Genomic DNA, 15,019 nt, shown 5'->3' with positions numbered 1-15,019 from the left:
GGTTGGATGAATATTTCTCTTCCTGCTGCAGAACATTTGGATTAGAGTGATAGTCAAGGAAGATGGATAGCATAGAATATACACTATATATGTGCACACTGTATATATAATTTGGAACCCTAGCATGCCTCTAACAAAGTAATAACATATAATTCCTCCACCCAAAATTACAACTGGCAAAATTGTTTTTGGCCTTTTAAAAGCTATTCATGATTTTTTCACATGCTTCTATTGCTTTACTTTCTTAAACTACTAAATAGTTCACTGCTTGCCGCCATGTAAATGGCCCATTCCTCTTAAGTCACCGATGTTATGTACCAACTACTGTTCCATGTAGCGCCCACATACTGTTTGCTTTGGTAAAATAATTGATGGTTTGTCATCTGTTTGTTTTGTTTATTTTTAATGGCAGCATTTTTCTCTCTATACAAACTCTCATGCACACACATCAATATTGTAACCTAGAATTTTCAAACCTGTGTGCCAAAAGCAAAAACACTAAGACCATATTTAAGATCCTAAATAAAGTAAAGCCTCTTATTAGGTGCCTAAATATGGCTACAGAAACCTAACTGTAGGCTTCCAGAATTGAAAGTGTTGGTCCTAGAGTCTAATTATAAGAACAAAGGTGTCTTCAAAGTGGACATAATTAATGTATGCAATGTTCATTAATCATTTTGTTATCTGTGTTCACCTGGTATTCCAACCACTGAATTGAAATGATGTACATTAAAAACTGGAGGCTAAGGTTTTTCCCCTGCACTGTGGTACCCCTACCAGTGCATAGCAGCACTAAAGCCAGTATAACCTCAGTGGAGGACCTCAATGAAAACCTACAACTATAGGAAGTGATATTGGCAGTTCAGTAGGTAGCATGCTTCCCTTTCAGCCAGTAATGAACCAGGGAACAAGCATGCTGTTATTCGGTGCTGTGCTGCTGGCGATGTTTACTTTCAGATGAGATCTCGTACTGAATTCCTGACTTTGTGTGGTCATCAAAGATCTTGTGACATTTTTCAAAACAGTAGTAGTGTTAACCCCAGTGTCTTGACCAAATTTTGCCTAAGTGAGATATTCTTTGCTTTCATATTTGATAATTCCTGACTTCCATGCTGACTTGTGGAACCAGAGAGATTGTATCATAATAATTCAGAAGCTTTAGAAAAGAAGCCAGGTCCTTGAAGTGAGTGATATTCCAGTTTGAGTCTGGACAAAGGCAATCTGAATTATTTGAATGACTCATGGCCAGAAAGCCGGGGCGAAGAAGGATCACTTCATTTCCCTCACAGCTGCAATAAAGTATCATACAAATTTCTAAGACCACAGCTGATCAAGTTCAGATGTAGCTTTCTGCAAATGATGCTTTTGCCTCCTCTTTTTACTTTGCTATAGGTCCTTCAGCCTGTCACCAAGAATTAAAAGAGGCACCGGGTATACCTTTGGCCATAGTATAAATAATAAATATAATAATAATGCGTTAATATGGTGTGTGGTTATTTATTTTTTTTTAAACTTCCTCCTCATAGATTTTGTCTACCTTATGGAAATCTGAAAAAATCCATTAAAACTAACCTTTTATGTGCCTGAATTGTTTTATGGCAACTCTCCAGTTTTATTGCTTATCATCACAGTTTGCCACTCCTTCCCATTCACCTCTATTTTTTCATTTATTTTTCCTTTACTATTTTTTTCTTTCATTAGCTGTCCCAAGACTACATATTCAGTCGTAGAAATCTAGGGCCCTGGGTCAATTGCAGAAGAACTCCAATTAACTTCAGTGGTGCCAGGATTTTTCCTGGCCCCAAGTACTGAGAGCATCAGACCCTGTGCTTCAATACATGAGGCAGTTGCTGCTGGTTAACTTGCAAATGGGCTAACATGTCCCTCTAGATGTTGTTTTCCTCTGATTCATTTTTCCCTATAAGTAATTAGGAACTTCTGTTTACATGAGCATAATCCTGGCCAAATTCCTAAGGATGACACAAAGCTGGGAGGTATTGCCAATACAGACAAGGACCGGAATATCATACAGGAAGATCTGGATGACCTTGTAAACTGCAGTAATAGTAATAGGCAGTAACAGAGGAGGAGAAGGACCTCGGAATATTGGTTGATCACAGGATGACTATGAGCCGCCAATGTGATATGGTTGTGAAAAAAGCTAATGCAGTCTTGGGATGCATTGGGTAAGGTATTTCCAGTAGAGATAAGGAGGTGTTAGTACCATTATACAAGGCACTGGTGAGACCTCATCTGGAATATTGTGTGCAGTTCTGGTCTCCCATGTTTAAGAAGGATAAATTCAAACTGCAACAGGTTCAGAGAAGGGCTACTAGGATGATCTGAGGAATGGAAAACCTGTTATATGAAAGGAGACTCAAAGAGCTTGGCTTGTTTAGCTTAACCAAAAGAAGGCTGATGGGAGATATAATTGCTCTCTATAAATATATCAGAGGAATAAATACCAGGGAGAGAGAGGAATTATTTAAGCTCAGTACCAATGTGGACACAAGAACAAATGGATATAAACTGCATATCAGGAAGTTTAGACTTCAAATTAGATGACAGTTTCTAACCATCGGAGGAGTGAAGTTCTGGAACAGCCTTTCAAGGGAAGTAGTGGGGGCAAAAGGCTTATCTGGCTTCAAGACTAAGCTTGATATGTATATGGAGGGGATGGTATGATGGAATAGCCTAATTTTGACAATTAATTTGTCTTTGACTGCTAGCGGTAAATATGCCCAATGGCTTGTGATGGGATGTTAGATGGGGTGGGATCTGAGTTACTAAAGAGAATTCTTTCCTGGGTGTCTGGTTGGTGAGTCTTGCTCACATGCTCAGGGTTTAACTGATTACCATATTTGGGGTCAGGAAGGAATTTTCCTCCAGGGCAGATTGGCAGAGGCCCTGGAGGTTTTTCACCTTCCTCTGCAGCATGGGGCACAGGTCACTTGCTGGAGGATTCTCTGCACCTTGAAGTCTTTAAACCATGATTTGAGGACTTCAGTAACTCAGACATAGGTTAGGGGTTTGTTACAGGAGTGGGTGGGTGAGTTTCTGTGGCCTGCATTGTGCAGGAGGTCAGACTAGATGATCATAATGGTCCCTTCTGACCTTAAAATCTATTATTCTAACTTAATCCCCAGCGTATCTGCACTGCAAATGGTAACTGGCACTGATATAGTCCGTCAAAAAAGCATCTGCATGGGTTCGTACAGAAGAGCTTGTTATTTTATGATATCTGTCAACAACAAGCAAGTATAAAGGTAATACAGTATGTGCTGTACTTCTGGATAGGTCACAATGCCAGCTGTAGACTTTATCTTCAGCTTTTGTTACACATTAATATGAACACCATTTGCAACAATCACTGCTTCCAAAAATGAAATCTGTTTTTCCTATCATGTAATTACCTTTAAGTGTAAGCCACAAAAAAAAGGCCGTTGAGGTTGCGTGTGATGTGAATTATGAAACATTCTGCCATGGATCTTTGTGAAGGATTCTATTCTTTGTCAAGGACATTATCTTTCATTGTATTCACTATTAGATTAAACGTAAGCAGTGAAAATTCTGTTTTACATTCTGTATTAAAAATTGTTATATATTATAGGTGGAACAGTAGTGATCCCTGTAATTAAGGTAGGCTAACAGTTTTCATTTATAACTCTGTTTTCAGTTGCTTGTAACTTTGACAAACTTATAGATTCATAGATTCTAGGGTCAGAAGGGACCAATGTGATCATCTAGTCCGACCCCCTGCACAAAGCAGGCCACAGAACCCTACCCATCCACTTCTATAACAAATCCCTAACCTATGCCTGAGTTATTGAAGTCTTCAAATTGTGGTCTGAAGACCTCAAGCTGCAGAGAATCCACCAGCAAGTGACCCATGCCCCACGCTTCAGGGGAAGGTGAAAAACCTCCAGGGCCTCTGCCAATCTGCCCTGGAGGAAAATTCCCTCCCGACCCCAAATATGGCGATCAGCTAAACCCTGAGCATGTGGGCAAGACTCACCAGCCAGCACTCAGGAAAGAATTCTCTGCAGTAACTCAGATCCCATCCCATCCAACATCCCATCACCAACCATTGGGCATACTTATCTGGTGATAATCAAAGATCAATTGCCAAAATTAGGCTCTCCTATCATACCATCCCTTCCATAAACTTATCAAGCTTAATCTTAAAGCCAGATATGTCTTTTGCCCCCACTACTCCCCTTGGAAGGCTGTTCCAGAACTTCACTCCTCTAATGGTTAGAAACCTTTGTCTAATTTCAAGTCTAAACTTCCTAGTGTCTAGTTTATACCCATTCGTTCTTGTATCTACATTGGTACTAAGCTTAAATAATTCCTCTCTCTCTCTAATATTAATCCCTCTGATATATTTATAAAGAGAAAGCATATCCCCCCCTCAGCCTTCTTTTGGCTAGACTAAACAAGCCAAGCTCTTTGAGTCTCCTTTCATATGACAGGTTTTCCATTCCTCGGATCATCCTAGTAGCCCGTCTCTAAAGCTGTTCCAGTTTGAATTCATCCTTCTTAAACATGGGAGACCAGAACTGCACACAGTATTGCAGGTGGGGTCTCACCAGCGCCTTATATAATGGTACTAACACCTCCTTATCTTTGGTGGAAATACCTTGCCTAATGCATCCTAAAACCGCATTAGCTTTTTTAACGGCCATATCACATTGGCGGCTCATAGTCATCCTGTGATCTACCAATACCCCAAGGTCCTTCTCCTCCTCTGTTGCTTCCAACTGATGTGTCCCCAATCTATATCTAAAGTTCTTATTATTACTAAGTGCGTGACCTTGCACTTTTCACTATTAAATTTCATCCTATTACTATTACTCCAGTTTACAAGGTCGTCCAGATCTTCCTGTATGATATCCCGGTCCTTCTCCGTGTTAGCAATACCCCCCAGCTTTGTGTCATCCGCGAACTTTATTAGCACATTCCCACTTTTTGTGCCAAGGTCGGTAATAAAAAGGTTAAATAAGATTTAGATAAAGATTTAAATAAGAACCAATCCTTGAGGAACTCCACTAGTAACCTCTTTCCAGCCTGACAGTTCACCCTTCACTTACTCAAACCAGAATTTCCCATACCTGGTCTCTACTTACACATTATACTAGTGCTGTCAGATAGTAGAATTACTACTTCAACTCAAGTCATAGAGGACTGTGGCATGGATCTGATGGCCCTGAGTTCAGACCTTGCTTTCAGCCCACATGGACCTGGGGGCTCATTACCATTACACACAATGGAATTTCTTTGTGTTTTCAGTTTTCTTTTTTCAAACTTGAAGAAAATCCACTCCCCAAAACTGTTAGAAGAATGTTGTTAAAGTTGCAAAATCTAGCTAGATCCTCCCCACCCACCAGATTTCAGAGCCCAGGCTCAAGCCCAAGCAGGAATGCCTACACTGCTATTTTTAGCCATATGGTTGAAGCCCCAAAAGCCTGAGTCAGTTGACCTGGGCTCTAACACTCACTGCCATGTTTTCTGTTCGGTTGGTTGGTTTTTTGCAGCATAGGTGTGCCCTTATTTTTCTCTACTGAAATACCAGATGGCCCGTGGCATTAGCACCAGGTTATAGTCGTTCCAGCACTAGATCAGAGATTTTTGTCTGTATTGAGTTTGACATTTTTGTATGTATGAAATTTAGGCTATAATTCGCATATGCACACATCTGCTTGCATTTGTTATGTGGAGAAGCATATGTACCTCTGGCCAATGAAGCGACAGAGCTGGTATTTATACATAAAAAGCAGTTTTTTCTGTACTAGTTGTGCTCCTTACAAACATTAAACACAACAGATAGTAGGAAACTCCAAGTAGGAAATTTCTTCATATTTCTTGGGGGAAGGAAACATTACCATGATGCAGTGTGGAAGAGAAAAATTGTTATCTGATGTGCACCTCACAGGAAGAAAAGAAACTTCAACCTTGCTTGGAACAGAGAGTTTTATCACACATAGCAAATTAGAGCCTAACACACATTAAAGCCTTCTACTGGTAAACTCCTTCTGCCCCAAGACATTAGTATATAAGATGAGTTGGGTTTTAGTTTAGTTTTGCTTATTTGTTTTGGTTTTTTTTCATCTTCCTGTTCTTTAGTTGTGCCTTTCTTGTTTAAAAATCATCCAGGTATACTGAATTGGGCCCATGCAAATCTAGCCTACTTGATCAACCTACCATGAACCTTTAGTCATAATCCTGATTACATTTGCCTTAGCTGATCTCTCTGATACCAGCCCACTTTTGTGCCCTTAGATGCTTGTATATGTTAGTGTTTTTTTTTAAAAACAGCATAGCCCTTGCTGCCCAGTTTATAATAAAATGTGCAAATCAGAGGAGGGAAGGCTGTGTAAAAGATTCACTGTTTTGAGTCATTTGTTTTCCAAGCAAGTCAGTCAGATGCAAGTGAGAGACTAATTTATTTGTCTGCTGCAACTACATTGATCATGTCCAAGCAGAAACTGTGGTAGATTTTGAACTCCTTTTAGGTTTAAAATAATTTTTTTCAGTGAGAACAAATTGGTGTGTAACAGTATAAATAGCAGTATTTATTCAGTATTGTGTGCATATACATACACCAGTCTGCATCTTACTGACCTCTTTTTACTAATTTGTGTTGTCACTGAGAGATTAGTATAAACAACGACCTTTCAGCACGTTATTGTTTTACCTGTTTACTCACCACTCAGTTATGGCTTTGTTCTGAGGGAGCAAAGAAGGGAAGAAAATACCTGTACCACCAATGTGGTATCGATGGAGTAAGCTCCTAGCACAATGGAACAATTTGGTTAACATCTGGTGCTACCACAATATAGATGTTTAATAATAATAATAATCATTAACATCATAAAATGCCTGTATAAGGTGTAATGGGCTAGATCTTTAGCTGGTGTAGGATCTGGCTCAGTGCTTTAAGGGTCACTTTGAGGAGTGCATTGAACAGCAGCTGCTGTTCAAACCATCCTGCTCGTCGGTACACAGGATCAGGACCATAGACACAACCCCTCAGCCCACTCCCAGAAACACCTTTTGGAGTCAGTAAGCACTGATGGCAGCCTTGCCCCTCCCATGTATGGGTAGCAGCCACATTATGATTCCCTACTACTCAGATGCACCAAGGAGGAGGAAAGAGAATGTGGAAGATTGCTGTGCCCTCTTCTCCACTAGCACACCCATAGGTACCCATTAGTACATTGAAATAGAGAAACGGAAAAAATGTGAGTAGGTTTATTTAAGTTAATAACAAATGAATGATGGCTGTAGTCACTGGGGCTTTGATAGCCTTGTGTGTATTGAGGTTCAAATAACACTCCGTTTATAGCATCTAGTTTTATATTTATTTTTTCTGTTTATCTTCTTTCCTTGCTTTTTCCACCTTCACCTTTAGTCACAGATCCTGTTTGCAATATTTGTAATGCCGTTTACTTTGGGCTGTGTTCAGGAAAAAGCACCAAGAAAGCTCTGCAGATCCCCCAGGCTACACAGTTCTTGAAGCTGCTCCTTATTTCAAAGGAATACTCCTCCCTTTCAATAGAGGGCAAAAGAATAGGGACTGTGGTAGTGCCTGATCCTTGGATTATGGCAGGACAGCTCCTTGCAACCACCCCTTCCTTCAGAGCTGTCCATGGAGAAAGCACACTCCTACTCCATCCAGTTTATTCTCACTATTTCCCTCTTAGATACGTATGTGAATAGTAGTATCCCCCTTTTACAGAAGAATCTGAAGAGAGATGTGAAGTAACTCACTCAGGGCACACAAAGGTGGGAATGCAATTTGAGTCATTCTGATATGTTCACTCCTATAGGCCAGGCTGTACCTCATATGGGCTGTTTATTAACAACGCTGCTAACTCCCTCCCAAAATGTGGTCACCAAACCACACCCCATCCTAAGTAGGTGAGTGTGAGGAGGATGGCCTAGGCAGTGACAGTCTCCGTGTGAGAAGGTTTGTCTGAGCCCAGTTCGAGCAGCTTAGGAAGAAGGTGAAAGACGGAACTATTCTGCCAAGCATATTATAATGGAAGATTCACCATATCTGTGGAAACACCAGGCAAAGATTTTGTTTTGACCCTTCTGTCCCACTAACTATAATTGGGAAGAGTGATTGTTGGTTGCATACAAAGAAAGAGTGGACAGTAGCCCTACCCTTACATCCCCCTGACATCAAATTCTCACTGCACATCCATTTAGGCTGGGTGCAGGGCCGGTGCAACCATTTAGGTGACCTAGGCGGTCACCTAGGGTGCTGAGATTTGGGGGACGCCATTTTCTTCGGCAGCGACCGTGGCGGCCGGATCAGGGGAGCGCGGGGAGGATCACCTGCAGCAAGTAAGGGGGGGAGGTGCCTCAGGGCGGAGGGAGGGAGCTGCCATGGGGGGGTTGCCTCAGGGCGGGAGCACGGGGGGCCAGGGGGCGCAATGTGGAAGTTTTGCCTAGGGCGCGAAACATCCTTGCACCGGCCCTGGCTGGGTGTATAGACTTCCAGTAGAGAAGGCATCTTTTTTATTTGATGGACTCTTACCTAGCTGAGACTTTGTTTCCTCTTTAGGGAAATTTTACCCTTGGAGAGAGTCTGGATAGTAATCTGAGAAAATCCTTTGAACTGTTGACTGCTCAGGTGGCAGTAATTACTCATTATCAGTATATGCCATTATAACATCTCTGCAGTGACCAGATGAATCCTCCACCTATATACATAAAAAAAGCTCTAGGCCAGAGTTCCCCAAACTGTGGAGTGCAACCCCTAGGGGGGCGTGGAGGAACATTCAGGGGGGTGCAGAGGGGCCCAGGTCAGTCCTCACAGGAGTCGGGGAGGGAGCACCACCCACACCCACATCCGCTTCGCTCCCGGCTTTGCTCCGGCCCCACCTGCAGCCGCAGCCTCTGACTGTAGCCCCGCTGCGGCTCCGCCCCAAGCCTTGCCCCCAGCCTCGGCCCCTGGCTGGCGCTCCATTCCCAGTCCCAGCCCCAGGCCTACCCCCAGTTGCAGCACTGGCTCTGGGGAGTGGGGAGAGGACAGGGGTAAGGGAGGGTGCGACCCTGAAAAGTTTGGGACACCTGCTCTAGGCCCTCTTATTAGGCTCTGTTTGCTTTGAAATAGAGCCTCTTTTTTTATTCATGGTTCATCCCAAGATGACTTCATGCCCAGAGTGAGGCCATTTTAACAGTGCCCGGAAAGGCATGCTGGTTCGTTTCTTATATCAGGGGAACTTGGCACAAAACTAACCTTGCTATCCTCCCTTATCGAGGGGTATTTGTTCGGCATAACCCAGAATAAGAATTCACGTAAATGTAGGAAGTTCACAATGTTCTCTTTATTGGAGGAAATGATGCTGACAAATGAAGGCACAATGTGTTGAAGAAAAGGATGTAAGATAAATAATATTGTTCTGTAATGGTGAAATGAACCCACATTTTAACAAGCTAGGCCATAATGAAATATTGAAAAAGGCCAAGCCATAGTAACGTGGGAAAAGAAGATAAAATGAGTGATCCCTCTGTGGCAGGGCCTTTCCCTTTGCAGAAATTTGAAAGTATGAGAAATGCCAACATGTTCATAAGAGAAGATAGACCTATCAATCAGGCACTTTAAAAGATTATTACTAAATTAACTAATCTGTAAATTAAGTATTTACCCCAACACAACAAGAGCCCATCTGTAATGGCTGCTCACTAGAATATGGTCTGCACCCTTGAATTAGCTTGTGCTTGGGCAAAACCTCCACTGAAGTTAATAGGAGTTTTGCCTCAGTAAACATTGCAAGGTTTGGCCCAGAGGCAACAGCAAAATTCTACTTTCTTTCTAACTGAATGTTCAGATGAGGCAAATTTTCAAACAGTCAGAGCCCAGGAGCAATACACAAAAATAAGTGTGCAGTTCCACAGCTGATTTTTACATACAGTTACTGTGCTGTGATTGGTGAATGCAAGCTTGGTATTTAGTCATGCAAACGGCCAGCTGGGTACCAAACACACACACAGTCATGGAATCATAATTGCCCTTTTTGCACTCTGCTCCAGGTTGTTGTTGTTTTTAAAACCAGACTCTCATCGTGGGCCAGAATGTGATGCCTTTGCCCATGCTGAGTGATAGCTTACTCCACAACAGTCCCATTGACTTCAGTGGCACATAGTGTAAAATGCTACTTAATGTAAGTGAGGGCATCACAGTCTGGCCTTATCTGTTAACAGCTAACTGTAGATGGGAAACTCCTGATCATGCAAATTGCTGCACCCTGGCACATCTTTGTGTATGAGTAATGTCAACAACCAAAGAATCATGCATAGAAATGATTTGAAAATGATACATTATCTTATATGGAAAGCTTCCTGTTGTGATATTAGTTATAACAAATCCGTTTTTCAAAAGCTTTTATTTTAGAAATGAGATTTCGAGATACAATTTTTTCAAGCAATTTTTCCCCTTTCATGTCTTTCTACACACAGTGGTCCAAATTTATCCATGGTCTAACTTCACTAAGGTTAAGGGAGTTGTACTATATAAGAATGTATTTGGGCCAATATTTCCAATCAGTGATATCGCACTCTGTGTTAGGCTTTATTACATGGTGAATTAGGTTCACCTTCCATCTTGAGCTGTTCTCAGTGGCCTGCCCTCCACACTGTTACTTTTTCTAGCTTCCAGTCTTTAAACTGTTCATTAATATAATTCGGCTGGGAATACACCTCTCCAATTTTGTTTTCTTTTTAATTTCCTTTGAGATTGCTGAATTAATGCTGAATTCTAAGGAGTGTTGACAAAAACTGAATGCAACAACTATTAGGAGAGAGCCACTGGCATCTCAAGAGCCTTAGTTAAGTAAGGAGGAACCTTACAACACAAAATAAACTGCAACCACCATGGACATCAGAATGAGACAAGAAAAGACCATTTAATGCTGAGTTATGAAATCCGAAACTGCACAGACAAATTTCAAAAATTACAAGTTCTGCTCACACAGCTGTTATAGCAACATTGCACATTTACAAGCTCGCAAGGCTACAAACGTTAATATTCAAGTCTAAAAATACTTTGGATGCTTTAGAAACACAACGAGTAAAAAGATCTTTGATTTTTTTTTTAATGTAAAGACTTCTTTGAAAATTCCTTGGTAAATTTAATAATACAGAGGTATTGAAAAGCATTCTCTCAGAATATCTCAGGATGCATTAGTCTCTCCAACTGTGGTGGCTCTGTAGCTCACCCTTTTCCTTCTTGTTTATTTTTAAATGCACTTCAGAACTAAACTGGAGCCGCATGGTGTATGGTAGAGTAATATGGTAGACGGACTTTTGTGTCAAAAATAAAGTTGGTGAAAAAGACTTAGAAATTTACTCTGAAAAGGTTCAAGTATCTAGCTTATGAATCTCAGTTCCAGTCCTTAAATCAACTAAGTTATGTAACTGATTTTTTTCATGTTGTGTGGGGTTGCCAGGGTTTCAGTGGCTTTTTCATGAAATATGAATAACAAAATAAAAAAATATGTATGTGGGCCTGCATATTTGTGTAGTCTTGCCAATTTTTGACCCTGTAATTGGCATGGTTATACAGTACTAGCCATACAGGGAGACCACTGGAAAGTGAAATTATTTTGAGAGGTAGTATTTTTTGAGATTATGCAAGGAATTGTGGAAAACTGCATTACAACACATTGTTCCCTACAGTTTCCTGTATGGTGGGGCCTCAAAAATCTTCAGAATGTCCCTAGAAAGTGTTTATTTTCATATAGCTGCAAATAAGTGCATACAGGTAGTGATCATAACAAACCCATCTTTTCCTTTAGATTTAAACAAGTATTGAAACTTACAAGGTGTAAACATGTTCAGAATATAAAAGCTGAAATATTTGTGTTTTAATATTTCAATTCTTAAATAATTTGTCTAACATTTTCTGAATAGCATGCATTATACAGATGATGCCTTGTCATTGTACCTGCTCTTTGTGTGTCTTTTTGGTCTAATGTGCTGTAGTTACTGGCAAAATCAAGTCTGAACTATGGTGAGAACTATAGAGCTAGGAAAGGTAGACAAGAGAAAACTATATTTTAGTTTCTCCTGCCTCAGGCATAGTCACTACGTTGCTAGCCAGGTTCTGGTTTCAGAATACTTTTGTGGATAACAAATAGAGATACACAGAACAGAAAGAATGCAGCTGGATTTCCAAATACTAGGCTGAGTATGCATTGACAGCAATTAGAAAAGGGATTGCTTTGAATTACAAATGGAGTAAATGTGATATTTGGGAATGAGATATATGAGAAAGAACAAACACGAGATAACAGTAGTTAATAGTCACTTTTCTGCTGAGACACATTTTCAAGAGTCCTATAATAGAGATATTCCATTTACTAAAGTAAATAAAGGTAACTTTCAGAACTTTTAACAATATGTCAAATCTGAAAATCTGATTCTCATAATTGTTTTTAAACTGCTTTATTATCCATTTGCATAGTTAATATACATCCAGTTATTGGTTTGTATACAGAGAATTCTCTTGAGTGAAATTCCTGTAAAGTTACCTGTTCAGTTCAGAAGAATAGCAGAATAAATGAAGACTCGGCACACCACTTCTGAAAGGTTGCCAACCTCTGCTGTAGAATCTAGCTTTGCTGTCCAGTAGTAAAAAGGTGTTATTTTTAGACACGTAGTTTTATGAACTGACAGTATTTAAATGTTTTATTTAAAACAAACAAATTTCAGGACTGTTGTTAATTAAATATAATAATTGTTTCCTTGTTATTTATTATTATTTATGTATTTGTTATTTGCTTGGGATCACAGTGTTAAAACTCACAAGATAAAATGTATCTCTCTGATATTGCTCTAGTAACCTCAACTAGAGAAAGGTAGTGGTAGCAAGAGCGGAACTGCTAAGCATGCCCACATAAGAATGTCATACTTAGGTAACAGAGTGTCCCTCAGGTCAGCCTACGCTAAGAGTAAAGTCAAACAAGGCTGAATCCTTGATGTTTTGTGTTTTAAGTATCTGAAAATTGTACACGACCAGCCTCGACCCACAAGACCTCAAATGATCATATGAGCGAGGCAATAAATTGATGGTAACTTGCCCCGGGCCCATGTTCTAGTTGTGGTGTTGATGAAAGTTGCATCTAGTGGTAACCTGTGCATGTAGCTCCAGCTATCGTTTCAGACTTAATAGAGGGGGAAATCATTACATTTAATTGCACTGAAGGGAAACTAACTATGGTGGCTGAAAGTGCATGGCTGAAAAGCTCTGCATCTTATCAATGCGGTCAAGTGGAGATGCTTGTGAATACCACCAGATCAAGAGAATTGAGAAACTACTTACTTTCCAAAACTCCACAGCTCAGCAAGATCTTGGCAATTCCTACAGTGTATCAACCAGTGCTTGTCAGCCCTCCAAAAAATGGCCTTCCAGCCTGTGATAGGCTGGTACATCTTCCTGACAGACATCACAAATGGAATTTTGTAGATATAGCAGAAAATCGCTTGTGTAGGAAAAGACATTCCAGAAATGATATGCTGAGAAATGGACAGCAATCTTCACAGTTTCTACATGCTTCAGTTTGGACTAGTTCAATATTACATCCAGGTCCTACAAAAGTGAATACTCAAGGCATGTCAAGTTCCCAGGAGTACAATATAGAAGAAAAAAAATGTAAAGGTAATTAGAATTATTATTCAGAACATAACAAATATTTAAAAAGAAAAGAAGCCAGTGTCTGTGGGGTTGGTTAGGCTTTGGCCATAGATAACAGCTTTGTAATATGGGGCAATGTAGCTATAGTTGTTTTTCATGGCAATAGTTGTGGCTTTCAGTTTATCCTGTGAGTATTTCATCTTTGTATGTTTTAATATATTTGTAAAGAGATAAAGTGATGAACAATTTGAAATTTATTTTAAAAATTAATTTGCTATATACAGTATATAACTAATTCCTGATGTCCCTTTAAAAAGGTTTTTTTTCCCCTCTCTCTTTGTACCCTGACCAAAATTATTTCTTTTTGTACCTGGCCTTTGTATAGTGAATATTCTTTTCCTTGAGCAGGCAGTAGTACTGAAAGTTCTGTTTTAGGACAGTCCTGTTTGTCCAAGCTAGAGCAGAGTTGCGAGGGAGGTGTTATACCTTGTAAATGCATAACTGTCGCCACAAATTTGGCGGTTGTGTAGTTTATATTCCTTTTTAAACTGGAATAAATAGTTCATCAGTGCTCTTCTCTCAAAGAAATAAATATATGTGCATCATGCTCTGAGGGAGGGACAACAAGTTGTTTTCTTTTACTTAAAGTCTTGCGTCACTCCAGAAGGAAAGATTATAGTGTCAGGAGGGATATCACCTCATGAAAAAGTTAAACTGGTCTAAGTAACTGATTTCTTTAGATTTAGCTGCTCTTTACCTCAGAATGCCTTCTAGCTAACAGATGTCAGGTGTTGATCGCTTTAACGTCTTACTAAAGGCTGTCTGACATCTGCAGAATCCAGACAGCTCCATCAAGGGTTCTATTAATTAAGTTGTGTGTCAAACTGTTTTAATACAATTATCCTTTCTTCTTCATTTTTGAATTAAAAGAACTTTTTACCTCAAAATTGTCTTGAGGGATAACAACTTGAAAAAAGGTGCACACTTTAAGTAGCAGTAGTTACTTTGTCAAGAGATAAGCTGTCTAATTAACTAATGTCTTTTAACAGTCTCTTCCGATTATGAGACATGAAAGGACTTAACAAATTGGGTTGCCTTGGTCATAGGACTATAATTGTACCAATGTTTGTTCAGTACTAGTCTTAAAAGTTTTCAAAAATCATTGAAGAATTTGCCTGTTTATGCCATTTTGTCAGCAAATGATCAATAAACAATTTATTTATGACAAGACATGATAGCATCCTACACTGGAAATGAGCTATAAGGAAATAAAACAAATAATGGCCAAAGTGAACCCACAGAAAATTCTGCATTATGAAAAGCGACAACTTCATTCTTTGTAAACCAAATTTCTTCAAATTCATCAAGGGCACT

General features: G+C 39.9%; 1 protein-coding gene across 11 annotated transcripts in view; it reads left to right on the top strand.

Moving 5' to 3' along the window:
• Positions 1-15,019, top strand: part of THRB (thyroid hormone receptor beta) — a 285,137-nt gene that overhangs the window by 230,925 nt on the left and 39,193 nt on the right. The window contains exon 1 of one of the 11 annotated variants that reach the window (XM_050938472.1): positions 13,228-13,669. The exons of the other annotated variants lie outside the window; for them this stretch is intronic. Coding sequence (XP_050794429.1) covers positions 13,228-13,669 — 442 coding nt within the window. Of the gene's footprint in view, positions 1-13,227; positions 13,670-15,019 lie in introns of those variants that run through there. 11 annotated transcript variants of the gene reach the window in all.

Source organism: Gopherus flavomarginatus, chromosome 2, assembly GCF_025201925.1.
Source record: "Gopherus flavomarginatus isolate rGopFla2 chromosome 2, rGopFla2.mat.asm, whole genome shotgun sequence".
Lineage (NCBI taxonomy): Eukaryota > Metazoa > Chordata > Testudines > Testudinidae > Gopherus > Gopherus flavomarginatus.
The sequence above is the reverse complement of the archived record's forward strand: the minus strand, read 5'-3'. Positions and strand labels throughout refer to the sequence as shown.